This window comes from Heterodontus francisci, chromosome 37 (assembly GCF_036365525.1).
Source record: "Heterodontus francisci isolate sHetFra1 chromosome 37, sHetFra1.hap1, whole genome shotgun sequence".
Lineage (NCBI taxonomy): Eukaryota > Metazoa > Chordata > Chondrichthyes > Heterodontiformes > Heterodontidae > Heterodontus > Heterodontus francisci.
The window spans coordinates 24,568,053-24,596,032 of NC_090407.1; the positions used below are offsets into that span (position 1 = coordinate 24,568,053).

Sequence of the window (27,980 nt, forward strand, 5' to 3'; positions counted from 1 at the left end):
TGCAATTTCGCTCTCTAATGCAAAACATTAATTGAGCTGATTTACTACTAGCCTGGACTGCATTTAGCATCAATACATTATCACACTGTAATTTATTGTTAGCTACATCGTGGTTCTCTATGCCAGAGATTGCACAGAGGGAACATTCCAAACCAAGAGCACAACTTATAGTCTGACTATAAACACAGGAGTGATTTAAAATGCCCTCCGGGGGAAGGCTGTTGTGGAAAGCAGAGGCCCTGTGCTGCACAGCTCCTGCTTCACAAGAAACCAGGAGCTAGCCTTTATTTTAATGACTCCAGCTGTGGGTGTGTGCTCCTTTGCTCAGCTCCTGTGCAACAAGTAAAAGGAAAGACTTCCTTAGAAAGATTCCTACAACCACAACAATGCCACAAGACAAACAAGGATCTTTCAAGAAGTGTCCATTCATCAGGTTTAATTGGATGTTTGATAATTCAACAACTTATTTTCAGAACTCCATCTCACTTGCTCATGTCACCAGTGACCACATTTTACATGAATTCCCAGATAAGCTCATCTGTTAGTCCTTAGTAATATACCTTTCTCGTTTCTATGCGCAAATGGATCAAGCTGCGCACCATAAATAGGAGTCGTTAGCTCTTTTTTATTAATGATGATTTTAATGTACAAGTTTGAGAAGTGAAATTAAATACAGCACAGCAGTAAGTATCTCTGTTACAAGCACACAGGCAGAATTGATCCACGGGAAACTGGTACTGTACAGCAAGTACAGAGTCTGTGAAAATCGTCCTAAGGTGATTGGTCCTATGAAAAAATAATTCCCAAAATTAGTAGAGAGTTTAATTCTGCAAAAATTAAGTGATAATATTTTAATATTTTATTACAATTAAGAGGCAACACAAAATGACACCTACAGTAGCCCACACAAAGAAAATACTGCCATACTTAAGTAACAGAAAAAGATGGACACTTAACCCAGAGAGAGAGAGAGAGAGAGAGAGAGAGAGAGAGAGAGAGAGAGAGAGAGAGAGAGAGAGAGAGAGAGAGAGAGAGAGAGAGAGAGAGAGAGAGAGAGAGAGAGAAAATTAAGAGTGGAGAAGGGCCTCCAGTGACCTCAAAAAGAGCAGAGCTTTGGAAGGAAGAGGCAAGACAAAAGGATTTGGAGAGAGAATTCCATGATGGAATGGATCTACAGATGTAAGATTATCAATTTTGTTCTCGTTACTGCACTGATGGAGGCCAAAGAACAAATCAGCTTCCTATCCTCAGCTGGGAAAATTGTGTTTGTGTAAAGTGGAGATAAAGAAAGCTGGTTGGTGGGGGTGGGGGTGGGGGGAGGGGGAGAAATGTGGTGAGGGCGAAGATTCTAACAAAGGAGGCTGAAAATGAGAGGAAGATGGGCACTCTGTCTCCTGACTGCATGTTATTCCCAGTTTGAAACTTTTATCTTGACCATACAGGCCTAATTTCAGCTAAAATGCAATAGTGTCATATATACCATACAAGCCCAAATTAAGCTGAAATATAGTATATACACAGCACAATTTCCTTTCCCAATTCATTTACACATAAATTACCATTTCGATTATATTCCAGTTCTAGTGGGATGAACCAATAGAAGGTGCATTTCAGCATTCCACTCTGAAGTTTTGCAATTTTCAACTGAACAAAACATTTACAACTTCTCAAGCTGAGTTTTAGTATCCTGCCCCATCCAGAAAGCTTCCTGCTGGGGTCTGTTTCATGGTCCCAGACCGCCCCTTGGTATCTCAAAGGGTCACCTGTCAAACTGTTGACAGCACTCTACAAAGTGTTGACAGAATACTTATTTATAGAGGGCATCATAGCAGAGTCCAATCCCACCTTCACCTGATACCTACACAACTGTAATTAGTAGGAGGAGGATCATGACTGACAACCAACAAGCCATCCATCCCCGCGTGAAGAAATTATAACTTACACCAACTGCAATATACTCTATTCTGGATAAAGTACACCTGATCCAAATGTTGCATTTTAAAGTACAAACCATATTCCATGTTATTGTACAGGCTGATTTGAGAATAAAACATTCAACTATTCAATTTTTAAGAAACAAAATTAAACATCTGCATTGGAACAGAGCTCTTAATTTTAAAAATGAATCAATTTCATGTAAAACATGTTTTTAGTTTAGACCCAATTAACTGAAGAATTAACCAACCTGTGTTAGTCATTTTAGAAGCTTTTCTATCACTTGAAATTTGCTGAAGCTTCCTCAGGAAAAATTTGGTATTTTGCTAAATGAAGTATTTTATTAAGATTCAATTAAACAAGCAATGTCTTGCATGGACGGTAGTAGGGAAACTATAATTGGCCTCACTGGCCCTAGGTCTAGGGTGGGAAAAGAGAACTTATCTATTCAGTAGCCTCTGCTGCGGAATGCGCGTGTATGATCAGGTAAGGATGGGTAGGTTCGCTTCTGACGTTCCCCATAAATATATCTTTCCTGTGGGACAGAGATCTAGAAAGCATGGTTCTGTGATAAGATGTCCTACTGCAACAATTTACAAGGTCAATAATGGGCTCCTTCCCATAAAAATTTTGCAAACCTGAAATTCAAGGGAAATGGAGGAAACATATGTTCAAGAAAAGGAGAGACCACCATCCTTGGAATGAACTTGGCAAGGATCCTTGAACAGAAACACAGCAGCTGGTCATTGGCCATGCCACAAATAGGAACTGTGATAACAGTCACAGAAAAGTTGTAGGCATGCCACCCAATGCAGCAAGATTCCCTAATGCACTGACCTCACTTGTGTCTATGGCATCCAGTGGAGAATAGACTTGGGTAGTGGTGGGATTGTGAGTTGCCTTCCTCACAATCTGGAGCTGTAGCACTCCATGCTGATCAAACTCTACCCAGTAGAATTCATGACAGGAGTTTGGCAGAGATGCAGTGGACTAGTAGGTCTTTTCTCCTTTGACCACAATTCCAGGCTGCTAACAAATGACAGCACAGACTCCCTTGGCAAGGGCCCATCAGAAGCTGAAGGAAGGGGCTGTTAAAAGATTGTTTGATTCTCTCAGTATCATCTGTCCTTGATCAAAATCTCTGAAAATTAAAATTCAGTATCTGTACTCACTTTGACAAACTTTCCATACATAAGATATGGAGACTGGAAATCATTCTGGCAGTTGGCATAGGCCATTCCTATACCCATTCCTGCACCAAAAGTAATAGGCCAAACACGCCCTATACACACACACACACAAAAAAAAAAATTAGGCTAGATGTAAATACCAAAAGCATGCAATTTATTTACTCAAACTGTACAACAGACTCATTTAGTTTTTGTTTCATAGAATCATAGAATAGTACAGCATAGAAGGAGGCTATTAAGCCCATCGAGTTAATGCTGGCTTTTTCGAAGAGCAATCCAGTTAACCCCACCCCCCCACTGACACTTTCCCTATACCCTTGTAATTTTTTTCTCATTCAAGTATTTATCCAATTCCCTTCGAATGTTACTACTGGATCTGTATCCACCACCCTTTCAGGCAGTGTATTCCAAATCCACCTCCTTCCCGCCTTGTCTGAAGCCACATACTCGCGCTGGGGTATAGTTCCATAGCCACAGACCACAATGGAGCACCTCACCCAAGTGACCATTCTTCACACATGCACTTAGAAAGCGAGTGTCAGTACACTATTCAACCATGGTGGGGTTGGGGGAAGGTCGGCAGGGTTGGACTGTAGTCCAGCCTGATCCTTACATCAGCATTAGGTTGCAAACAATGCTCAGGAGGTATGACCATGGGAGAAATTTGCCCTTTATTTTTGCTGACACGCCTACCCCTACCCTGAGAGTAGCTAACTCAGCACAGACCAGCTAACTCAGCACAGACCAAGGACTGCACCTGGGTTGCAGGTCTGTATGGCTCAGCGGCATAATGATTAATGCATTTAACTGTGTTACTTGAGGAGCAACACAGTGTTTATCATTTTCATGAAAGTATCAAATCATAGTTTTGCTCTTTCTGGGCCATAATGGCAGCACCTCTCACAATGTTGCTTTGAGTCACCTATTAGGAAGCACTCTATAGCAGCCTGGGAATGACCCCATCCTCCTGTCTGTATTCTCCCAGATTTTGCTTCTCGCAATTATGACACACACAATCATTTACTGTTCCATACGTGCTCGGCAAACAGTTAATAGCAATACTTACGCTTAAAAATGACAACAGAAAACACAATTCCTAAGCCAAGGCCAGCACCTGAAAAATTAAAATAGAAGTTTTAAAAAAGCTTGAAATTTAACCATTAAAAGCCACAAGTTAAAGTGCACCAGTCCTAAAAACTGCTTGGATCAGTGGCATTGCAGCATTTAATATTTCTGTATACTTACAGTTTGAAGAGTCATTATGTCTGTTCTGCAGCTTTTTGCAAATAACCTAATATCAACCCAATCAATAAAGGACTAGTCTATAGACATCTCCTCTCACTGGCCTCAAAAATCATCAGTGTGGGGGAGGAGCTGGTGTTAAGTAAGTTTTGGCTTTTCAACTTGAAAGAATCTTCCTTAGGGGCAACTAACACAATTACAACTTGGAGTCAAGTCATGGTGTTCAACAAATTGCAGGAACTACTGCAGGGGAAAAAACTTCCGCCTGCACAACTGTGAATTTCAGTTTGTCTGGCACTCTTCGTCTTAACAGATTGATTGTATAAAGACAGGTACCTACTAACCCAAACTAATAAATGAACACACTTCAACTCAGTGCTAATTAGCTCCATGTCAAAGATTTTAAGACCAGACCTACCCGCTCCAAAAAAAAAGTTTACAGTTTTTGTATTTTTATATCAAGGGCTCCCTGATGGCTTGATGAGTTTATCAGGAACGCAGTTGAGACATACAAACTAGGAGGTCTCAGATTCGATTGTTGGTCTATGGTGAGCTGGTTGACCCAGAGCAATATGCCTGAGAAAGGGAGCTCAGGGGGATTATTGAGTGATACCCACTAGAAATGCGCATGTGGACATTGAGGACAGAACCAGGCCCAGCTGCGAAGTCCCAAGTAGTCAAACGGCCTGTTGAAACTCAGACTACACTTACACAAGAATAACGTGCACTTGGGTGACGTATTAGAGGGCAACCAAGACTCATGGTACTGTACACAGCAAGGAGTCAGTGTCTTCAAGAGCAGGGAGAAATTCTGGCAAAAAATGGAGGGGTAAAGAAAATCAATACATCATGTTGGAGGATGGGGCAAACGTGTAGAAATTAGTTTTCTAAACAAGTCAGTTACTAGCTAAAAGGAATTGGAAAATAAAATGCACATACTATCTCACAACCGGCTGTCACCTCTCTACCACAATTTTAGATTAGTAATAGAATTTCAGATCTTAAATTCAACATTTATTTTTGAAACATGTTAGACATTTTCAAGCCAAAATTTTAAAAACTCTATTTATGTACTCAGTACTAAAATAGAAGCTTTGGTTACAATCTTTCACTCATCATTGGGTACAGGAGTAGTGCAGGAGAACTGGAGGGCTGTTAATGTTATACCAATATTCAAAAAAGGGAAGAAGGATAAACCAGGAAACTACAGGCCAGTCAGCCTACCATCAGTGGTGAGGAAGTCATTGAAAACCATTAACAGGAATAAAGTAAACCTTCATTTGGAAAGACATGAGTTAATTGAGGACAGCCAGCATGGATTTGGTAAAGGCAGATCATGTCTGATTAAATTGTGAACTCCTTGATGAGGTAACAGAGAAGGTTAATCAAGAAAGTTCAGTAGATTAGATTAGATTAGAGATACAGCACTGAAACAGGCCCTTCGGCCCACCGAGTCTGTGCCGAACATCAACCACCCATTTATACTAATCCTACACTAATTCCATATTCCTACCAAACATCCCCACCTGTCCCTATATTTCCCTACCACCTACCTATACTAGTGACAATTTATAATGGCCAATTTACCTATCAACCTGCAAGTCTTTTGGCTTGTGGGAGGAAACCGGAGCACCCGGAGAAAACCCACGCAGACCCAGGGAGAACTTGCAAACTCCACACAGGCAGTACCCGGAATCGAACCCGGGTCCCTGGAGCTGTGAGGCTGCAGTGCTAACCACTGCGCCACTGTGCCGCCCTTTGGGCGTTCAGAAGGCATTCAACAAAGTGCCACACAAGAGGCTTATTAAAAAGATGGAGGCTTGTGGAATTAAGGGGAAAGTGGTGGTGGTGGATGGGAGGTAGTTTGTAGTAGTGTTCCCCAAAGGTCAGTTCTGGGTTCACTGCTTTTTGCATTTATGTAAATGACCCTGATTCAGGTGTAGAGAGTAGCATTATTAAGTTTGCAGATGATACAGAACTTGGCAAAGTAGTAGATAGTGATGACGATAGCTATAGGCTGCAGGATGACACAGACAGATGGTAAATTGGGCAGAAGCATGATAGATGGAATTCAATGCAGAGAAGTGATGCACTTTGGGAGGACTAATATGGAAATATAGTATACTATAAATGGCACTATTTTGAAAAGTGTAGATGAGCAGACAGACCTTAGTGTCCATATATACAAAATGTTAAAGGTGGCAGAGCAAGCTGATAATGTGGTGAAAAAGGCGTGAGTTACTTGGGTTTATAAACAGAGGAACGGAATTTAAAAGCAAAGAGATCATGCTAGAACTTAATAGGTCATTGGTTAGGCCTCAGCTATTGTGGACAATTCTGCATACCACACTTCAAGAAAGATGTAAAGGACTTAGAAAGAGTGCAGAGGAGGTTTACCAGGATGTTACCAGGGATGAAGGGCTTTAGTTAAGAGGAGAGGTTTGAAAAGTTAGGACAGTTCTCCTTGGAACAAAGAAGGTTAAGAGGTGACTTAACAGAGATTTTTTAAAATAATGAGAGATTTTGATAGCGTAAAGAAAATTATTCCCTCTGGTGAGTGGGTCAATAACTAGGGATCATAGATTCCACATCATTGACAAAAGATCTAGGGGGGAGATCAGGAGAATTTTTTTTTCACTCAGCTGTTCGGATCTGGAACACTCCACTTGAAAAGGTGGTGGAAGCCGATTCTATAAATTTTAAAAGGGAGGTGGACAGGTATGTGAGAATGAGAAACTTATAGGGTTACAGACAAAAAGCAGGGGTGTGGGACTAAGCATGCCTGGTCTTTCAAATAGCCAGGACAGGCACAATGGGCTGAATGGCTTCCTTCAGTGCTTTACATTTCTGTGACTATGAAGATTTAACTTGCTAATAAACTTGGTTAACGGCTTTAAACTTAATCTGCAGTAATGCTATTACAAACAAGCCGTTTTGCATCTTCCACTGAAGATTTTGGTCATTAGATCAGGGAGAATTTGAGAACTTGTTTTGTTCCAAGCATTTTTGTACCTCAAAGCCCACTACAATTAACGATTTCCTAAAATACCATGCACAGAAATTATACCCAACTAGTACAAGTTAACCATCAACAAGAATGTACAAAATAGGGAAACATTTCGACCTTTAACCTTCATCTCTGCTGCACACCACCTGTCTCCCAGACAGAGATGCATTAAGGTCTTTTTCTGTTGCCCTTAACCCTAGGGCTGGGGCCCAAAAGAAGGGACTTTACAAAGAGGTCAAGTCTGCATTTTGCAACACACCTTTTGTCCTTTTAAGAAAATATATAATCTCCTCTCTGTTGGAAAGGTTCACTCTAAATATTTAAACAGTGTTTTGAAAAGTTTGTGAACTTTACAAAAATAAGCTTTGTACAAGGAATTGTCTCATCAGCAAAAAAGCAATCCAAGTATGCAGTCAGTCAATGCTGCAGTCGGCTAATTTATTTATGTAGTGTTCACGTTTGAATTGCAAAGCCATTTATGTATGGGAGGGGTAATCTTTAGAACTGCATTTCAAATATTCTAAAAGAAAAAGCGATGAACTTCTGTACTAGCTGCTTAAATATATTGCAAGGATTGGGCTTTGTTTAATCTTTATTGTAGAGCAACATATTAAAACATGTATGCAGTCTTGAATAAATAAAACATGGTAGACTGAAAGATTCCAAATTGCCACAAAACTCTGCCATTGAGGGGCTTTAGAACAGAAACTTTGTAATCATAATTAGTATCAAACTATTATGTTCCAGATGACCTACAACCAAATCATTAACAAGTTCTAAATTGCTTTATTCTGATTTGCACAAGAAGCGTGGCTAAGACTATCTGATTAGATGAGAGGCAGTGGGCACCCCACAACTGTTGGTGGTGTGCAGCACAGATAAAAGGCTGGTAGACAAGCAGAACTCCAAGCTGATCAACCAGGACAAAAGTCAGATATTTCAGAGGCTAGTCCTGTCAAGTTGCAGTATTTAGAAAAACAAAAGTTAAATATAAAAATATTTGTACTTGTAGTGTTGTGTGGTGCTTGAATCCTTAACTTTCTGACTCAGAGGTGACCGTTGAGCCAAGCTCCAGCCACCAAACTCTACTTCCGGTTTCTCGTAGTAGGACTACATGGCATGCAATCAGGTGAAGGCACTGTTAACAAGTACAGTGAATGAGGGATGGCCCATTTGACTTCTAAGTTGAAACCTTCAAAGAGTACATTTACAACAAGGCAGAAAAACTTGTGTAAAATGTGGCAGTTAATCTACCCAACTAAACTTAGACTTACATTTATATCATGCCTTTCACACCACAGGATGTCTCAAAGTGCTCTGCAGCCAATGAAGTACTTTTCAAGTGTAGCCACTGCTGTAGGAAACACAGCAGCCAATTGCACATAGCAAGATCCCATAAACAGCAATGGGATAATGACCAGTTAAATTGGTTTTAGTTATGTTGGGTGAGGGATAAATATGGGCCAGGACACGAGGGAGAACTCCCCTGCTCTTCTTTGAATAGGGCATTAAATTTCATCTCCCTATGTCTGCCCATTTCACCAGTCTGTCTCTGTCCTCCTGCAGTTTTCCACTAATCTCACTGTTCACCAAATTTCTGAATTTCGCGTCACTTGCAAACTTTGAAATTATACACTGTATATCCAAGCCCAGGTCATTAACACACATCACAAAGAGCAGTGGTCCTAACACCGAGCCCTGGGGGACACCACTGCACACTTCCCTCCAATCTAATAAACAACTGCTCACCACTTATTCTCTGCTTTCTGTCCATCAGCCAATTTCTTATCCACACAGCCACTGCCCCTTTACTCCCATGGTCATCAATTTTGTTAACAAATCTATTATGTCGTACTTCAAAAAACACCTTTTGAAAGTCCATATACACAACATCAATTGCACTACCCCTCATCAACCCTTTCCTGAGTTCATCAAGACCTACAACAGCCCCCTACCCAATTAAATGCTTCAGGATAAACACAATATAACCAGCACCCCATCAATAAGTGCACCTTATCCCAACATCAGTAATATCTCATGCACAGTGGCATATTGGAATTAGTACTTTGAGTCAAATTAGACAACCTATCACAAGTCACAAACAACAGGCATCCAAGAAGGGGAATCAGGATACATACACCTGAGAAAGTTTCAGGTAAATATCAATGCATCAAAAGGAAGCTTGCCAGTGAGTCAGGAAATTGCAAGAGACTACTGATCAAATGGAGAATATAGGCAATTCCCTCCTTAATCACAACAGTCTTTGCAACCCACAAATGGGCACACTGTACCCCACAGAAAATTCAAGCATGTTTGTGATTGCTGTTTGATCAGCAGCAATCTAACAAATAATCTTACACATGGTCAGTTATGGAAAACTGAGATTAGACAAGGATTACAGTCACCACTGAGAGAAGGTTAAGTGGAAAAAACAAGATGGTCATGTAAATGTCCCTGAAGGTACCTGAACAGCAGTGACAAATGCAAGATCAGTTAAGAAAATAATATGTTGCTTTACATATATCTTCTGAAGCAGTCTTAGATAGCAGTATTAGGTCAACTGCAGCACTTGGAGAGTAAAATTATAATTGATTACAAGACTACTTTCTGAATCACTTCTGAAGTAAATCAGTGCCAATCTCTACCTGGAAAATAGAAAATCAACTGGCGGTCACTGTTGATTGTAGGTTCCTGTGATGGCCTCCAATTCAGCCTGCTCACTGACAAACTAGTCTCAATGGTGGTTAATTAAATAGGTTACATTCTAAAATGTTTCTGTTCAAGCTAATAAGTGGTAGCTCAGATTTGCAAGTAATGAAAGAGGAATGAGCATAAAGGGCTGCAAAAGGTTAAAAATTGACTAAAGACTCACTCATTTTAGATGCAGTTCACTTTTACCATCTCGCATTAGCCCAAGACACTGAGAAGGTGAACGAAAAATTACATTTCCTTCTCCCACAACAACCAAAATAGCAGCGTTTTTATTTTTAGGTAACCCCACTTGAATAGAATTATTTTAGAAGTGGGACTGCTTCAGTCAATTGCAGAATTATCTTTAGGGGAGCGAGGAAATTCAGTACCAAAGCCTACTTCAATTTTTATCTTAGTATTAAAAATCAAAGACACAAGAAAAGTCACAGAGAGTGATCTCAGTAACAGCTTTAATATTCACAGGTCTATCAGCTTCTGGCTTTTACATACTCAATTTCCACTATATGGTAACATATTGCCTAAAAGATAGTCTGCACAAGCAAAACATAATTAATTACACTACAGCCCTACAGATGGTTTTACTGTGATCTCACTCCCAAATCAAACTCCCTAGCAGTTACACAATAAAAGTTAAATTGGCAATAAAATACAAATGATTGCTTTGTTTAGAATGCTGACAACATTTTGTGTCATGTCTCTCAAAAGAAATACCTACATGAAAAGCAATACAAATAATTTAACTACTGAACACTTTGATCTCAAACAATTTCCCCTGAAATCTGTAGGGAAATGAGATCGAAATTTTCAACTGTTCAAATCAGTGCTTCTCGGTATAGTGCAGAATGCTGGAAGGGTCTGAAAGAACTTTGAGAACATCCAAATGTTCAAAAGCAGAAGTATGAAGCAAACTTTGAAGACGAGACTCCAATCATAATTTTATGGTCATGTACCTAGCTAAACAAGACTTGGTCTGGCAATCCCAAGGAAGGTGGCAACTTGGCACACCATGAGATAAATGGCGCATGGAAAAATAATCAGAATCTCAGCGCAAATGAAACGTCAAGAACACAAGCGTCAACTTATTACAGACCATCTGAAACTGAGGAAGGTTAAGCAAAGTATACTTCACTAAAGCCACTTCACTTAAAAATTAGGGATAAAACCTAAACTATTTCAAACACCATGAACAGCCTCAATTAGAAAGGATACTTCAAGACAAATTACTTCAACCGAAACTAACAAACTCCCTTAAATAGTTCACGTTCTGTACTTCAATTCGCAATTTATAGATCAAAAGCACTCACCTCAAATGACTGAATAAAGAACCCCTATGACAGCTACATTGAATTCTTTTGTTTAGTTAAATTGCATTTCTGTGGAATTTTATAATGGAGTACCACATGAAACATATGTACATCAACAGACTTAGCAAGCATTGTCTGTTTTGCTCTGTGGGTCCACACCCACTAGAAATTGGATATAGACTACCAAAACTAATCCTCACCAACTCCCATCCACCGTTTTCTGAAACAAATCTTAGTTGTGGGGTTGGAGAGAGAAAAATGCAAACAGAAACTGGCACACACAGACATACAAAAAAAGCATGTTTGAGTGTAATTGGAAGAGATCAAATACAGTGTGAACAGACAGCTTAACATCAACTTGCATTTATATAGCATATCAAACAAAAATTGACAGCTTAGGGCAGATGGAGATTAAAGAAAAGCTAATGCGAGACAGGAATAGCGAGGTGGCGTCACAAACAAAAGAGGGAACAGCAAGTACAGAGCTAGCTGGTGGTGAGGAGGATGCGAGGTGGAGGAGACAGAGTTTGGTAGTTGTGGGGCTGGGGGGAAAGAGGGGGAGGAGAGAAAGGTACAACCCAGAGTGAGGAGCAACAGCTAGAGCACGGCAAGGAGAAAGAACACAGAGCGAGGGAAGGGAATAACCCAGAACAGGAGCTAAAGGGGGGCAACTGGCAATGATCCATTGAAGATGGATTGGGGGGGGGGGGGGGGGCAGAGTGTGGTGGGGAAGAATGATTGAGCAAGCTGTGGGGAGGGGGAGGAGAAGTAACCATGCAGTGGGGAGAAAGAGAAATAACCTAGAGCAGGAGAGAAAGGGGAACAACTCTTAGCAAAGTAGAGGAAGGATAGTGACCAAGAATGGGAGGGGGAACAAAGACAGAAGAGGGTGATAATGAGGAATAAGGACTAGGAAAAGAGAGCATGAGCAAATGAGCGAGAGAGTTAAGATGTTTATAATACATTCTTTTATTCACTTGATTAACAGTCATTAACTCAGGAGTTTGCTGTAAACACATTAACCAGCATGTTAAATAGAGCATGTAGAAATTTCAACCACAAGGTTCCAGAGTTAATGAGTGCTAACCCCATTACATTTGCCATTCCCTTACGACATGGTTTTAAAATAAGTATATAGCAGAGGTGGATTTGGACCTCAATTTCATTGTGCTCAGCTGGATCAACTTTCCAAGGCAAACTCTGTCAAGTATAGCTAAAATTTACAGCTTCAGAACAATGAATCAGATACAGCTACAGCTACCAGGTCAGTAATAAAGTGACCAGCAACATATTTTCTCCCCTCCAACTCCATTTTTGCTGACTTTGGTGCAGTTTAATTTACATAATTAATCCTTTTCATTTCTTTCTGAAGATTGCCTTCATGTAGGTATGGCAAACTCTCAATAATACCTACAATCAATATCCAATGCTTTTAAATGGAGATTTTGACATACATTTCCTTTACTGAGCTTTCCCTGCAATCAATGCCAATTTAATTAAAATTAACCAACATCATGGTTGGTATACTTGAGTTATCAGTCTGCCTCTGAGCTCTCCCCTTCAGGCACAGGGTATAAACCGAACATACTTACCACTGTTAGCTCAATACAGTGAGTAGTGTACAGCTCAAATAATTCGGCTCATTTTGTAGAAGACCGCTGAAGCCTAAATCTAATGACCTGGCTGTCACGGAAACTTTTGACCCATTTCACTGCACAAAGTTTCCAGATGGTTCTTGAGATTTAAATTGTTTTTATCATTTGATACCGATTGATGGAAGCAAGTATCACATTAAATTAAATAGTACACAAGCAATTAGCCTGGCCAATAGCCTTAAATGAAAACGCGGTCTCAAAATGGAACAGAAATCTTATCGTGCTTATTACGAGAAAGGTGTCTAGGCGTCCCTCTCAGCCTTCACCTGGTCTTACAGTAACAGGGTTTAATTTTAAACACACCATGTTTTTAGCTCCCCCTTGGTGAATCCTTGTTCACCGCTTTCCAATTATGAGGCAAGGAAACTAGCACAAACAGGTTTGCTTAAGTGTAAAGGAGAAAAGTTGAAATTTAAACTCTAATTTGATTGACGCCTACACATACACGCGTGCCCATGCTAGCATGCATACACAATACACACATGCAAATAGAGACAGAAAACAGAAGAAAAAATAAAGTGAAAAGTTTGAGGTGCAGAGTCCTTGATTGTAGGTAGTTCTTGTTTTTCACTGGGGCCCAATATTATTCTTAAACCTTGTTCACTGTAGGAGACTTTTCTCTCTTGGGGTTCATGTGTCTTCAGTGGAATCAGAGGCTTGTGAGAGAGAGAGATGGGAGCAGACAGGAGAGATCTTCTCAGTTCAGGAGCAAACAGACTTTCTCTCTTCAAACTGTTTGAACAATTCAGAAAAACCCAGGTTGCCAAGCAGGTTAGTCATGTGACTAACTGGTCTGACCACATCTTGGATTGCATCACCTTAGTAGTCTCTGGAATGCTCCTCTTAAACAATACCTGATCGAGGTCCATTATGGGTTGAATGCATCAGGGAACGGTCCTTTGTCCTTCCAAGCACCATCTGTTAGTATGCAACTGTCTTTTCCAGCCACGGCTGATCTGTTTAACAAGTCCTTTCTTCACTCCAGTAACTGTTTAAAATCAATGTTCGTGACAAAATTAATGTGCCTCATTCTTGGCAGGTGGGGGCCTACCATGACATGCTCCAAAACATTAATATGCTGTTGAATGCTCCCACAATATCTATTATTTATGAAGTGCACTAATGGTAGTTCTGTGCTGTGGATCAGATTCTATTGGGACTAGATGGAGGATGCCAAAACTCATTTAAAGTGTGACCTTTATATCCCTTCAGTAAGGAGTGACCTTCATTATTCATTCCCAGACTGAATTTGAGCACACTGCTTCAGACCAACATTGTGCTTATTAAAATACCTTGATAAATATCAATTTGAGTGCTCCAATTTAGGAACGTAATAGTAGAGAATACAACCTTAAAGGCAAATTTATTTTCTACACATTGTACAGTAATTTTTCAACTGATGTAAAATAGGCAGGATCATCCTGACCTCACTGACCTTTTTAAAGACGAGAAACTATTTCTCTGAATGGAATGGTTAATGGTTTAATAAAGGTAATCATGCCAAAGCCAATCTAGCAGTCCTTTTATATTCAGCCATATAGTTAAAAGAGTACATTGTCATGCTGCATTTGCCTTTGTGTTGCAATTTGAAATGGTAATTTAGATAATGGAATTTTAGTAAATGCAAACAGACAGCCTTATTTCCATATTTATTTGGTGCTTTTTTGATTTATAAGTGCCATCTGTATAAAATGATAAGTGCGGTGACCTACACAGGGTATTAGAAAACACAAACATTACAACTAGCTTCAGACAAAATGTCCTTTTTTCCTCCTAGGTAAATTTCCCTCTCACTAGTCCCCACAACCTTTTCTCTGCCTGGTCTGTCAGGCTTCGTGCCCAGGTTGGCAATGTCATCTCAAACTGGTCAGAGGTCAGGAACCACCCTGGCATGGCTGCCTTCTGATCTTCCTCCTTCCTTCCAGGGAGATGCCACAGTCCATGCACTCAACATTACTCAGATTAGGAAGTCAAACTTACATCCATTCCCACTCTATGACTTGCATAGAGCTACAGTGACAATTCTCAAGGCTGAAAGTACTTTATTTTTAAAAAACTGAGGCTAAATTTCCAAGTAAGACAATTGGCTGAATTAAAATGTCATTCAGAACATTTTCTCAAATCAGCTCTTTACATTAGCAAATAGACTCAAAACAACAAATGGGATGAAAGATTCCCCTCTCCGGTGGCAGTAAAATGAGTTTGGGTATTCAGTCTCACATGGTATGGAAAAAATATATATTACTCAGATGTAACTTCTTCTGAGACTGGGATAATATAAGTGAATTCCATTCAGCCCCTCACTTATCCTTTATGTGACCTTGCAGTGACTGATGTTGGCACTTGCTATACAAAATGTGAAATATTCCATTTCCCCCAGACCTGACAGATATCCCTGAATAATTAGTAGCAAAACTAAGAGTTAAATAAAAGTTATGATTATGAAAGAAAACAATTTAAAGTTACCAATTAATACCTAGTTTTGGTGTTATTGTTTGAGGGGGTAAGTATTGCCCAGAACAAGGAACTGGATCCTCAGCTTAACATCTCATCTAAAAGACAGCTTCAACAATAAAGCATTTTCTCAGAACACCATGAAGATGGCAACTTTGTTTGCAAGCCAAAACCCAACGTATAGTGTACAAACCCACATTCTTTTGACCCAGCGGCTGAGGGGGCTACCAATTACTTATTTAGCATGTGCAGACTCAGTGTATAATTCCAGCCATTTTGGAGCATTATCAGTAATTGAGGCAAGCTGACACACACAGCAGCTTTGGCAGGTGCTGGAAGTAGGGCATAAGATCTTACACAGAAAAAGAGCAAAATGTATTAAATGGTGCAGAGCTACAAAATACACAAACCTCTGAGGCGGGAGGGGGTAAATGCTGAATGAAATTATAGGTTTAGATCCTGAATAAAGGAACACAATATTAACAGTAAAGAACTTTCTCACTTGACATATTTGTGGTTATTTGCTAATTGAGCCTGAGAGAATGTACTAATTAAAAGTGACATCCTGGGTATCTGGCCTCTGTCCAAGAGCAGCAAATTTGTTTTGCACTTTTATATTGTAGGTAAGTAACACATAGGGCTCAAAGAAATACTAGTCACTTCACTTACTGTAAGAAGAAAAATTGTCCTTTGAGATTGGACATTAGAGTCTACCAAATTAATTCGATTTCAAAGCTTTGAAGAAATTAATTAGGACATTTTCCATACATATAGTTCCACAACACAAAGCTCAGTAAACTGGCTTTGTGAAGTGTGATGCTGAGCTGTGAAAGACTAAGGAACTTCATTAAAGCAGTTTTGCAACATTGAAATCAGTCAAGAAAATCCTCGCCAACCACAGTATCACAACTGTCTTCTGCCACTTTTTCTCTTCCTTCCCTAAAGATGGTGATTCTTCCTGGGGTACAGTCCCACAGGCACCAAGTGTTCCCTACTGCTTCATCCACGTGGCATTATAGTTGCATGAGAGTGAGTGACAGGCTATTCAACAATGAAGGTCATAATTCTGAACCCAATCCTGTCATCTACACAAATGTACCATCTACCAGAGGTCACTGTAAAACCATCAGGAGTGAAGATTACTGTGTTCACGTTAACTAATACCTAGCTGTAAACTGTAATTATATATTTCATTCTTCCAGAACTAGCTGTGCACGGAGACAGTATTTGAGAGTTAGGGCAAAGTACACGTGTGAGCAATTTGAGATGATAAATTATCACACACAAACTGCATTGCCACATTCAAAGAAACAGGCAAGTATAGTTTTTCCTGAAGTGTACTATTACTGATGCACTAAATAAGCCTGGTGAAAACTGGGTCAATATGCTCAACCATACAAACCAGGAGATCTCAAGCTTGACTTCCAGATTGTGTAGTTAACCAATTTCAGTTAAGACACCAAGGGAGGAGTAGGGTGGGCTACAATTGGCCTTGAGGGAAAGAATCATTTTAGAACTCTTGCTTCTGATTACCAACCAACAACCCATACTGGTTGTTGGGCAAGGGCAGGATCAAGTTCAATCATGGAGGGTAACATACCCAAAGACTGTGCATACTTGGCTCACACACAAAGAATTACTATTTGGAAATGACACTAGAAGGCTGCTAGCACCTCATGAACCGCATCCCAGCATGAGTTAACACCTTCAGCAGGAGTAAAAATGGGGGACATTCCTTTAAAACTTTATCAAACTACTTGCTGCATCATCACCTCCCAATAACCATGTGATCTAGAAATCTGTTTCCAAGTCTGATTATTTTTATACCAGCTGCAAACCACATTGACAAACATAATTAACTAAATATAAGTTGCACTTCTAAATGTCATCCAATAAAGTTTGAAACTAAAACGAGCTGACACAGCATTAATGCTGACATAATAGCTCTCTTTAAAATTAGCAGGAGCTGTTACTGATGTGTAATACTTTAGTTACAGATTTACTCTCAGCAATAAACAACACACACCCTGTTATTTAGAGCATGCAATTTTAAAAAGCGATGGATTCTTATTTCACTTTGTAGTTTAAAATGACATTTTACTATAAATATTTAGTAACAATTTTTGTTTGCAAGTCAAAAGCATCGCTTCAACAGATTCTCACGGCTGAACTTAAGCAAGAAAATCCCTACTAAGTACAGTATATTCATCAGCTGCCACTGTTACACAGTCTTATTGCCAATTTCTCTCCTCCATTTCTGAAGGATTCCTGCTGGAGTTATTCTACACGTATCTTCCATATTTTACCCAAGGGGACAGTATTCACTTGTGAGTCAAACTAAGTATCGGCAGGCTAACCAACAGTGGAGGTCATTACATTGAACCCAACCTAGTCCTCATCTGATGTCCACACATGCACACTTTCGAATACACAAAGAGATAGATATCAGGAACCTTTAACTGATTGTGTCCCTAAGGTACAGAGGGTAACTAAGTCATTGTAGTCCCTGACTGACATCAGCTAACTCAAAGGCCTGGGAATCTGCTACGTAGAAATTACAATGTTAAGCAGCTCGATCGGCTAAACCAGTTCATATTCACACTTATCCTTCATGTAAGTAGTAGTCTTAAATCCCTTCAGCCAGTTCTGTTCCTGTATCTCTTTGAACCCCTTTTCCTTCAACCAACTATTCTGTCTGCCCTCAACAGTTAGTCTTTGCTTCAATCGCTCTGGTAGAGCATTCCACAGCCTTGCAAACCTGTGTTAAATAAAAGTTTCTCCTGCTTTCTATCCTAAAGCTCTTGCATTGAATTTTAAATCTATGGCATTTCATTCCAAACCCTTCAATCACCAGAAATAGTCGCTTCATGACTTTAAATACCACTATCAAATTACCCCTTAACCTCCTCTGTTCTAATGTAAACAGGCCCAATTTTTCAACTCCACCTTCTTTTCTCATTCCAGGAAGTATCCAAGTTAATCTGCACTGTAACTTTTCATTTGCTTCAACATCCATAGTGTAAAACTGAGAACACTATACAGTAACTGTGCTGTTACTAAGGCTTTACATAGATTCACCATTACATAACATATCCTACGCCGTTCATCAAAAAAAACTATTCTAACTTTTGTAATGGCCTTAAAGCACTCAAGGTTATTGTTTTAAATGTCTTGTGCACTTGAATCCCCCTCTAACACATCACCTAGCTTTCCCCAAAGTATTCACTTTTCATCAAATCAGATTACTGACATTGAAATCCACCTACCACTATTTTGCCCATTCCACCCTCTTCTCAAAATCCACTTACAGCTTTTGATTCTAAAAATTATTTACTATGCCTCTTATTTTAGTACCATCTGAAACTTTAAACACCATACTCTCTAGCCCTATATCCAAATCATTGAAGAACAAACACAAGTGACTCCTGAACAGAACCTTCTGGGACGCCACTATCCATTTCCAACCACTGAGAAAGTGACTTTAATTGTAGTTCAGTTTCCTACTTTCTAACTACTTTTTAATCCAACTTGCTGCCTTCTTGCTAATTCCATAGCCTTAATCTTCTCCAATAGTTTCCTCTGTGGTACCTTTCTGAAAGTCAATGTATACCACACCGACTGCATTTCCCTCATCCATCATGTTCATCATCTTCTCAAAGAACTCCATCAGATTTTTCATGCAAAACCTTTCTTCTAATGCCAAGTTGGAGTTTCTAATTACTTTCTCTTCATCTATATATGGCTGAGTACTACAGGGTAGTGTATCTCACCATTGGTTCACCAGTGTAGCTTCACAATCTTTCTGTCAGCTTGGCTACAGTTTTGGCTTGCCTTAGTTGGTAGCACATCTCATCTGCGAGCCAGATGATGATGGGTTCAAGGCCTACGCCAGAATTTCAACATATGATCTATAATCCCAGTTCAATGCTGAAGTAATGCTGTTGGAAATGCCATCTTTCATACCAGTCATTAAAACTGTGGCCCATGCACCTGTCGAGATGAAATGAAGATTTGAATTTATATAGCGCCTTTCACAACCTCAGGACGTCCCAAAGCACTTTACAGCCAGTACTTTTTGAACTGTAGTAACTTTTGTAATGCAGGAAATGTGGAGGTCAATTTGCACATAGTCAGCTCCCACAACAGCAATGTGACAATAAGATAATCTGTTTCAGTGACATCGATTGAGGAATAAATATCGACCAGGACACCAAGGATAACTCTGCTGCTCTTCTTTGGAATAGTGCCCTGCGATCTTTTACTTCTACCTGAGAGCAGATGGGGCCTTGGGTTAACGTTTCATCCAAAAGACAGCACTCCAACAGTACTGCACTGTAGCGTCAGTCTAAATGTTTGTGCTCAAGTCTCTGGAGTGGGACTTGAATCCGCGACTTTCTGATTCAGCCGAGGGTTTACCAGCTGAGCTAATGAATGTAAAAAGATCCAATGGCACTTTTTTTTTTGAAGAACTGCAGGGAGATTCCTCAAACAAGACCACCAACAAATTAACTGTTTCATTCATCTCACTGCTGTTTGTGGGATTGGCTTGTCAGTTTACCTACAAACCAACAGTGACTACACTTCAAAAATATTCATTAGTTGTGAAGTGCTTTTAGATGTCATGAGATCTTGAAAGGTGCCAATATAGATGCAAGCTCTTTACACTTTACAAAACTTGGCGAAGAACAGAGCAAATGCCAATAGGGCCAACATCACGCCAGTCCAAAATAACTACCCAGCAATCAAGCTTGCAGTTATTTTATCTGGTCAACCCCTGGTCTTGACATCTGCTTCACTTCTGGCTGTCTTCCATTCTCCATGAAGCAGCACCAAAACAAAGAAAGATGGCAGTAGGTGGGACAGATGGTTGGATGGGGTAGTACTTTCGAACAGAAAGAACTACACTGCCTCAGCCAGCTTTCACTCCTTTAATTGTCATGTCTAAAAGATTTCTCATGGAGAATGCAAAGCTTGTTAAACTTACAATCTGGATTGTGCACTTGTCAAACAATCTTAACTTCTGTGACTCAGATAAAAAGCTGAGCTAATATTGCCTTATTCTATGACACAAATAGATGTCCAACACACCATAAGTGGTCAGTTTTATTCCATGTGCAATGCCACAGATCAGCTAGTTTTCTCAATAGATTGATCATTAAAGCAAATAATGGAATGTTCACTCCAACTCTTTGTAATGAGTGACACACAACCATTCAGCAGTCTGCATGGATGCAAATGTTGTATTTCCACAACAACTGGACTAGACATGAAAATGTACATCAACTTACATTTATATAATTCCTTTAGTGTAGAAAAAACACCCAACATACTTCATAAATGAACAAGTTGAAAGAAACGAGGTTAGGAAAGGTGATCAAAAGTTTACTTGAAGAGATGGATTTTAAAACTAAAGGGAGGTGGAGAGGCGATGTGGCTCCATGAGCAGGGGCTAGGTACTTAAAGGTATAGCTGCCAAATATGGAATCAATGCACAAGAGACCACAGTCTGTGGAATGGAGTGTTTTGACCAGAGGAGCACAGCCTTTAAGGGGTTTAAACAAAAGGATAATTTTCCATTTGAAGCATTTGGACACCAGGAACCAAAGTCAGCCAACAAAGACAGGGTTGGTGTGTAATCATGATTTGCTGTAGTACAGGATACAGGCAGCAGAGTTTTGGACGAAAAGACTTTGAAGCACTTGGATGAGCTAAAATGTAAAGGGTGAGAGATGGGCCGATCTGGAGAAATTCAAAGTCCAGTTTGGAGGTAACAAAGACATGAATGAGGGTTTCAGCAGCATAGGTGCTGAGGTGGGGAAGAGGTGAGCGATGTTAGAGACACAAATGGGCAGCTTTTGTAATGTAGAGAATATGGGTTCAGAAATACAGTTCTGAATCAAATAGGATGCCATAGCTGTGAACATTCTGGTTCAACCTGAGCCATGGCCAACGCGGGGCATGGAATCCTTAGCAAGCACAGTGTTTGTGGTAAGAACCTTAAGACTATGGCTTTGGTCTTTTAAATGTTCAACTGGAGGAAATAGTGGCTCATTTAAGACAAGCAGTCTACCAACACAGTTATCAAGAGGGGAGAAAAGGGAGGCATGACAGGGTGACAGGAAAGAAGGAAACAGGAGAGAAGACCCCAAGAGGGGAAAATAGTGCAGAGAGAAGTAACAAGCTTGGATTTGGACCAGCAGCCAAAATGCACATACAAACAGAAATTCAAGTTACAGAGGCACAGCAGAGAATAAGAGGCATGTCCTGGTCACAAGAGCCTTTGTCATTTACTTCAAAATCCATTTAGTTTATTTATTTATGTTTTTTTATTTAGAGATACAGCACTGAAACAGGCCCTTCAGCCCACCGAGTCTGTGCCGACCAACAACCACCCATTTATACTAACCCTACAGTAATCCCATATTCCCTATCACCTCCCACACTAGGGCCAATTTACCTGTCACCTGCAAGTCTTTGGATGTGGAAGGAAACCAGAGCACCCGGCGAAAACCCACATAGGCACAGGGAGAACTTGCAAACTCCACACAGGCAGTACCCAGAATTGAACCCGGGTCCCTGGAGCTGTGAGGCTGCGGTGCTAACCACTGCGCCACAGTTGATGAGTTAATTATTACAATGGGCACCCTTGGTAGTTTAGATACTTTATTACAAATCATATTAATGAACCATCGGTCCATGGTTCAAAACTACTTACAGATTAAATTTGCTTGAATTCATGCACACCAACACACTACACTTTTCTCTTCACTAGTATCACACCCAAGTGGCATTTCAGCATGGACGAGCCCAAACAACTTCTGTTTTTCTTATTCTTTCATGGGATGTGAGCATTGCTGGCAAGGCCAGCATTTATTGCCCATCCGTAATTGCCCTTGAGAAGGTGGTAGTGAGCTGCCTTCTTGAACATCTGGTGCGGGTACACCCACAGTACTGTTAGGAAGGGATGTGATCCAGGTTTTTGATCCAGCCAGCAACAGTGAAGGAACGGCAATACAGATTTAAGTCAGGATGGTGTGTGGCTTGGAGGGGACCTTGCAGGTGGTGGTGTTGCCATGCATCTGCTGCCCTTGTCCTTCTAGGGGTAGAGGTCGCAAGTTTGGAAGGTGCTGTCGAAGGAGCCTTGGTGAGTTGCTGCAGTGCATCTTGTAGATGGTACACAGTGCTGCCACTATTCGCCAGTGGTGGAGGGAGTGAATGTTTATGGATGGGGTGCCAATCAAGTAGGCTGTTTTGTCCTGGATGGTGTTGAGTCTGTTGAGTGTTGTTGGAGCTGCACTCATCCAGGCAAGTGGAAAGTATTTTATCACACTCCTGGCTTGTGCCTTGTAGATGGTTGACAGCCTTTGGGGATTCAGGTGAGTTACTTGCTGCAGAATTCTCAGCCTCTCACCTGCTCTTGTAGTCACTCTGTCTATGTCATAGAGTTATACAGCACAGAAACAGGCCCTTCGGCCCATTGTGTCTGTGCTGACCATACAGCACCCAACTATTCTAATCCCAAATTCCTGCACTTGGCCCGTAGCCTTGTATGCTATGGCGTTTCAAGTGGTCATCTAAATACTTCTTAAATGTTGTGAGGGTTCCTGCCTCCACCACCTCTTCAGGCAGTGCGTTCCAGATTACAACCACCCTCTGGGTGAAAAAATGTTTCCTCAAATCTCCCCTAAACCTCCTGCCCCTTACCCTAAATCTATGCCCCCTGGTTCTTAACTCCTCCGCTAAAGGGAAAAAGCTTCCTCCTATCTAACCTATCAATGCCCCTCATAATCTTGTACACCTCAATCATGTCCCCCCTCAGCCTTCTCTGCTCCAAGGAAAACAATCCTAGCCTTTTCAGTCTCTGTTCATAGCTGAAATGCTCCAGCCCAGGCAACATCCTGGTGAATCTCCTCTGCACCCTTTCCAGTGCAATCATATCCTGTGGTGACCAGAACTGTACACAGTACTCCAGCTGTGGCCTAACTAGCATTTTATATATCTCCATCATAACCCTGCTCATATATTCTATGCCTCGGCTAATAAAGGCAAGTATCCCAAATGCCTTCCTAACCACCTTATCTACCTGTGCTGCTGCCTTCAGTGATCAATGGACAAGTACACCAAGGTCCCTCTGACTTTCTGTACTTCTTAGGGTCCTACCATCCATTGTGTATTCCCTTGCCTTGTTAGTCCTCCCAAAATGCATAACCTCTCACTTTTCAGGATTAAATTCCATTTGCCACAGATCCGCCCATCTTTCCAGTCCATCTATATCTCCCTGTAATCTAAGGATTTCCTCCTCACTATTTACAACACCAGCAATTTTCGGGTCAGTGAACTTACTGATCATACCTCCTATATTCATGTCTAAATCATTAATGTACACTACAAACATTAACAGTCCCAGCACCAATCCCTGTGGTACACCACTGGTCACAGGCTTCCAATCACAAAAACAGCCCTCGACCATTACCCTCTGCCTCCTGCCACTAAGCCAATTTTGGATCGAATTTGCCAAATTGCCCTGGATCCCATGGGCTCTTACCTTCTTAACCAATCTCCCATGCGGGACCTTATCAAAAGCCTTACTGAAATCCATGTATACTACATCTACTGCTTTACCCTCACTGACTCATCTAGTCACCTCCTCGAAAAATTCTATCAAGTTAGTTAGACACGATCTCCCCCTGACAAAGCCATGCTGACTATCCCTGATTAATCCCTGCCTCTCCAAGCGGAGATTAATCCTGTACCCCAGAATTTTTCCCACTATTTTTCTAACCACTGATGTTAAGACTCACCAGCCTGTATTACCTGGTTTATCCCTACCATCCTTCTTGAATAATGGTACCGCATTCGCTGTCCTCCAGTCCTCTGGTACCTCTCCTGTGGCCAGAGAGGATTTGAAAATTTGTGTCAACGCCCCTGCTATCTCCTCCCTTGCCTCACATAACAGCCTGGGATACATCTCATCTGGGCCTGAGGATTTATCCACTTTTAAGCCTGCTAAAATAGCTAATATTTCCTCCCTTTCAATACTAATATGTTCAAGTATATCACAATCCCCCTCCCTGATCTCTGCACCTACATCATCCTTCTCCATAGTGAACACCGATGAAAAGTAATCATTTAAAACCTCACTTATGTCCTCCGGTTCCACACAAAGATTGCCACGTTGGCCCCTAATGGGCCCTACTCTTTCCCTGGTTATCCTCTTACCCTTAATATACTTATAAAACGCTTTGGGATTTTCCTTTACCTTGCCCGCCAGTGTTTTGTCATGCCCCCTCTTCGCTCTCCTAATTACTTTTTTTAAGTATCCCCCTACACTTTCTATACTCTTCTAGTGCCTCCACTGTTTTCAGTGCTTGGGATCTGCCGTAAGCCTCCTCTTTTTTCCTGATCCAATGCTCTATATCCCTTGACATCCAGGGTTCCCAAGGCCTGTTAGTCCGATCCTTCACCTTAACGGGTACACGTTGGCTCTGGACTCTCACTATTTCCTCTTTGAATGACTCCCACTGATCTGATGTAGACTTTCCTACAAGTAGCTGCTCCCAGTCCACTTTGGTCAGATCCTGTTTTATCATATTGAAATCAGCCTTCCCCCAATTCAGTACCTTTATTTCTGGTCCATCTTTGTCCTTTTCCATAACTACCTTAAATCTAACAGAGTTATGGTCACTATCCCCGAAATGCTCCCCCACTGACACTTCTACCACTTGACCGGCTTCATTCCCTAGGATTAAGTCCAGTACTGCCCCATCCCTTGTAGGACTTTCTACATACTGGCTCAAAAAGCTCTCTATGCATTTTAAGAATACTGCCCCTTTTAAGCCTTTTGCACTAAGACTATCCCATATAATATTGGGGAAGTTGAAATCCCCTACTATTACCCTATTATTTTCACACCTCTCAGAGATGTGCCTACGTATCTGCTCCTCTATCTCTTCCTGACTGTTTGGAGGCCTGTAGTACACTCCCAGCCAAGTGATTGCCCCCTTTTTGTTTTTAAGTTCTACCCATATGGCCTCATTAGAGGAACCTTCTAAGATATCATCCCTCCTTACTGCAGTAATTGACTCCTTGATCAACAGTGCAATGCCACCTCCTCTTTTACTCCCTCCCCTGTCGCGCCTGAAGATTCTATACCCTGGAATATTGAGCTGCCAGTCCTGCCCCTCCCTCAACCATGTCTCTGTGATAACAATATCATAATCCCATGTGCTAATCAATACCCTCAATTCATCTGCCTTACTAGTAAGACTCCTTGCATTGAAATAGATGCAATCCAACCTTGCATTTTTCCCTTGCGTCTCACCAGGTCTATATTTGCTCTGCCCTCCAGGCAGACTCACTTTCTGTTCTATATTACCCCTACTGTACCTCCACTCTGTATCCCATCCCACTGCCAGCTGGTTCCCTGTGGCTGGTTCAGTTAAGTTTCTGGTCAATGGTAACCCCCAGGATGTTGATAGTGGGGGATTCAGCGATGGTAATGCCAGTGAACGTCATGGAGAGACGGTTAGATTCTCTCTTGTTGAAGGTCATTGCCTGGCATTTGTGTGGTACGAATGTTACTTGCCACTTACTTGCTACATGTGGGCACAGACTGCTTCAGTAGTACTGAGGGAGTATTGCCAGAGATTCTGCCTTCCAAATAAGACATTAAAGCAAGACCTCATCTGTCCCCTCAAGAGAATCTCAAGGCACTATGAGAAGTGTCCTAACCAACATTTATCCAAGTACCGAGAAAAAAAGATAATGCTGTGCACCAATTGGTTGCTGTGTTTGGAAAGACATCACACCGATTGCAGTTCAAAAGCAATTGCATGGCTATAAAGTACTTTGGGCATCACAAAGGCATAAACAGCATTATACAACAGCAATAACTTGCATTTATATAGCATCATTACCATAGTATAACATTCCAAAGCATTTCACAGGAGTGTAATGGGACAAATATTGACACTGAGCTCAAGATAGCGATATTAGGGCAAGTAAAGAAAGCCTTGCATTTATGTAGCGTCTTTCTCGACAACCAGACATCCCAAAGCACTTTACAGCCAATAAAGTACTTTTGAAATGTAATCACCGTCATATGTAGAAAATGCAGCAGCTAATCTGCATACAGCCAGCTCCCACAAGCAGCAATGTGATCACAACCAGATAATCGTCCTTGTGATGTGATTGAGGAAGAACTACTGGCCAGGACAACAGGGAATAACTCCCCTGTGCCTCTTCCAAATAGTGCCATGGGATCTTTTACATCCACTTAAGAGGGAAAATGGGGCCTCAATTTAATGTCTCATCCAAAAGACAGCACTCCTTCAGTGCTGCACGGCAGTGTTAGCCTTGATTTTTGTGCTAAAGTCCTAGTGACCAAACACTTGGTCAAAAAGGTAGGTTTTAAGCAATGTCTTAAAGGAGGAGAGAGAAGTGGAGAGGCAAAGATGCTTCGGGAGGGAAGCTTCGGGACCCAAACCGAAGAGGCAGACACCAATGGCGGGGCGAAGCCAGTTGTGGTGACAAGAGGCCAGAGTTGGAGAAACACAGAATCCTCAGATGGTTGTAAAGCTGGAGAAGGTTAGAGATAGATGGGGACAAGACCATGGGGAATTTGAGCACAAGGATACACAAATCAAAGGTCTTCCTTTACTTGAATGTCAAGGCATCACAGTCAGGCCTGATCTTCTCATGCAAGGATAAAATACTGTCGGTGCTGGGAATCAAACTAAAATATAAAATGCCAGAGGAAAACAGCGCATGTTACTGGTCCGGGCTTTGATCTGAAACGTTAACTTGTCTGTTTTCTCCCCAGATACTGACCTAACTATGATTCTCTTATTTTCTGATCCTGTTCTCACCTTACATCCACACAGACACAGCTAACTGAAGCCGTCAGATACTGACCAAGAACGGAAGCTGTGCTCAGTTTCCCCCTTTTAACACTCCAAGGTCAAAGGGCCAACCAACACTTACTATCTAGGCCTAGACATGAAGAATAGTAGTTGGGTGGGGTACTGAAAGCGGCCGATATTGGTGGGACTCGCACCCAAGCCAAAGCCCAGGGAGAGATAATTGTTACTGAGGAGGGCAGACAGGGAGCCGCCACAAAGGCATTCAATCCCTTGTGCTAGAAGTGTACTGGGGAAAGAATAAGGCTCCGTGGTCCCGTTATTCACAGCAGGTTGAACTGGTGCTGCTAGTTAAATCCAATCAGCAACAGGGCACCTTGCCCAAGGCCTGCCGGCTAGGCCCCAGGTTCAATCTCTGCCTACTCCGCGACATATCTGCCCACCAATCCAGCCGTCTACTCGGGAAGAAACGATTCCAAGCCATCAACTGCACTCGAGCAACTTTACCTAATTTCACCACCGTATCCGCCAAGCACCGTTCCACTTTCTTGCTGATTTCGTCCTCCGCCATCTTACACTTGCCTCTAACTGGCTCTCGCGAGAATTGGCCACGATCTGTCAGC

At 41.3% G+C, this 27,980-nt stretch overlaps 1 protein-coding gene across 1 annotated transcript; it reads right to left on the reverse strand.

The window, feature by feature from the left end:
• Positions 1–619: 619 nt before the first annotated feature.
• Positions 620–27,980, reverse strand: micos10 (mitochondrial contact site and cristae organizing system subunit 10). Its single transcript, XM_068016793.1, has 4 exons — positions 27,865–27,980; positions 4,192–4,239; positions 3,108–3,217; positions 620–786 (listed from the first exon to the last, which is right to left on the reverse strand). The coding sequence occupies exons 1-4, from the start codon at positions 27,926–27,928 to the stop codon at positions 772–774; spliced, it is 237 nt and encodes a 78-aa protein (XP_067872894.1). The 5' UTR covers positions 27,929–27,980; the 3' UTR covers positions 620–771.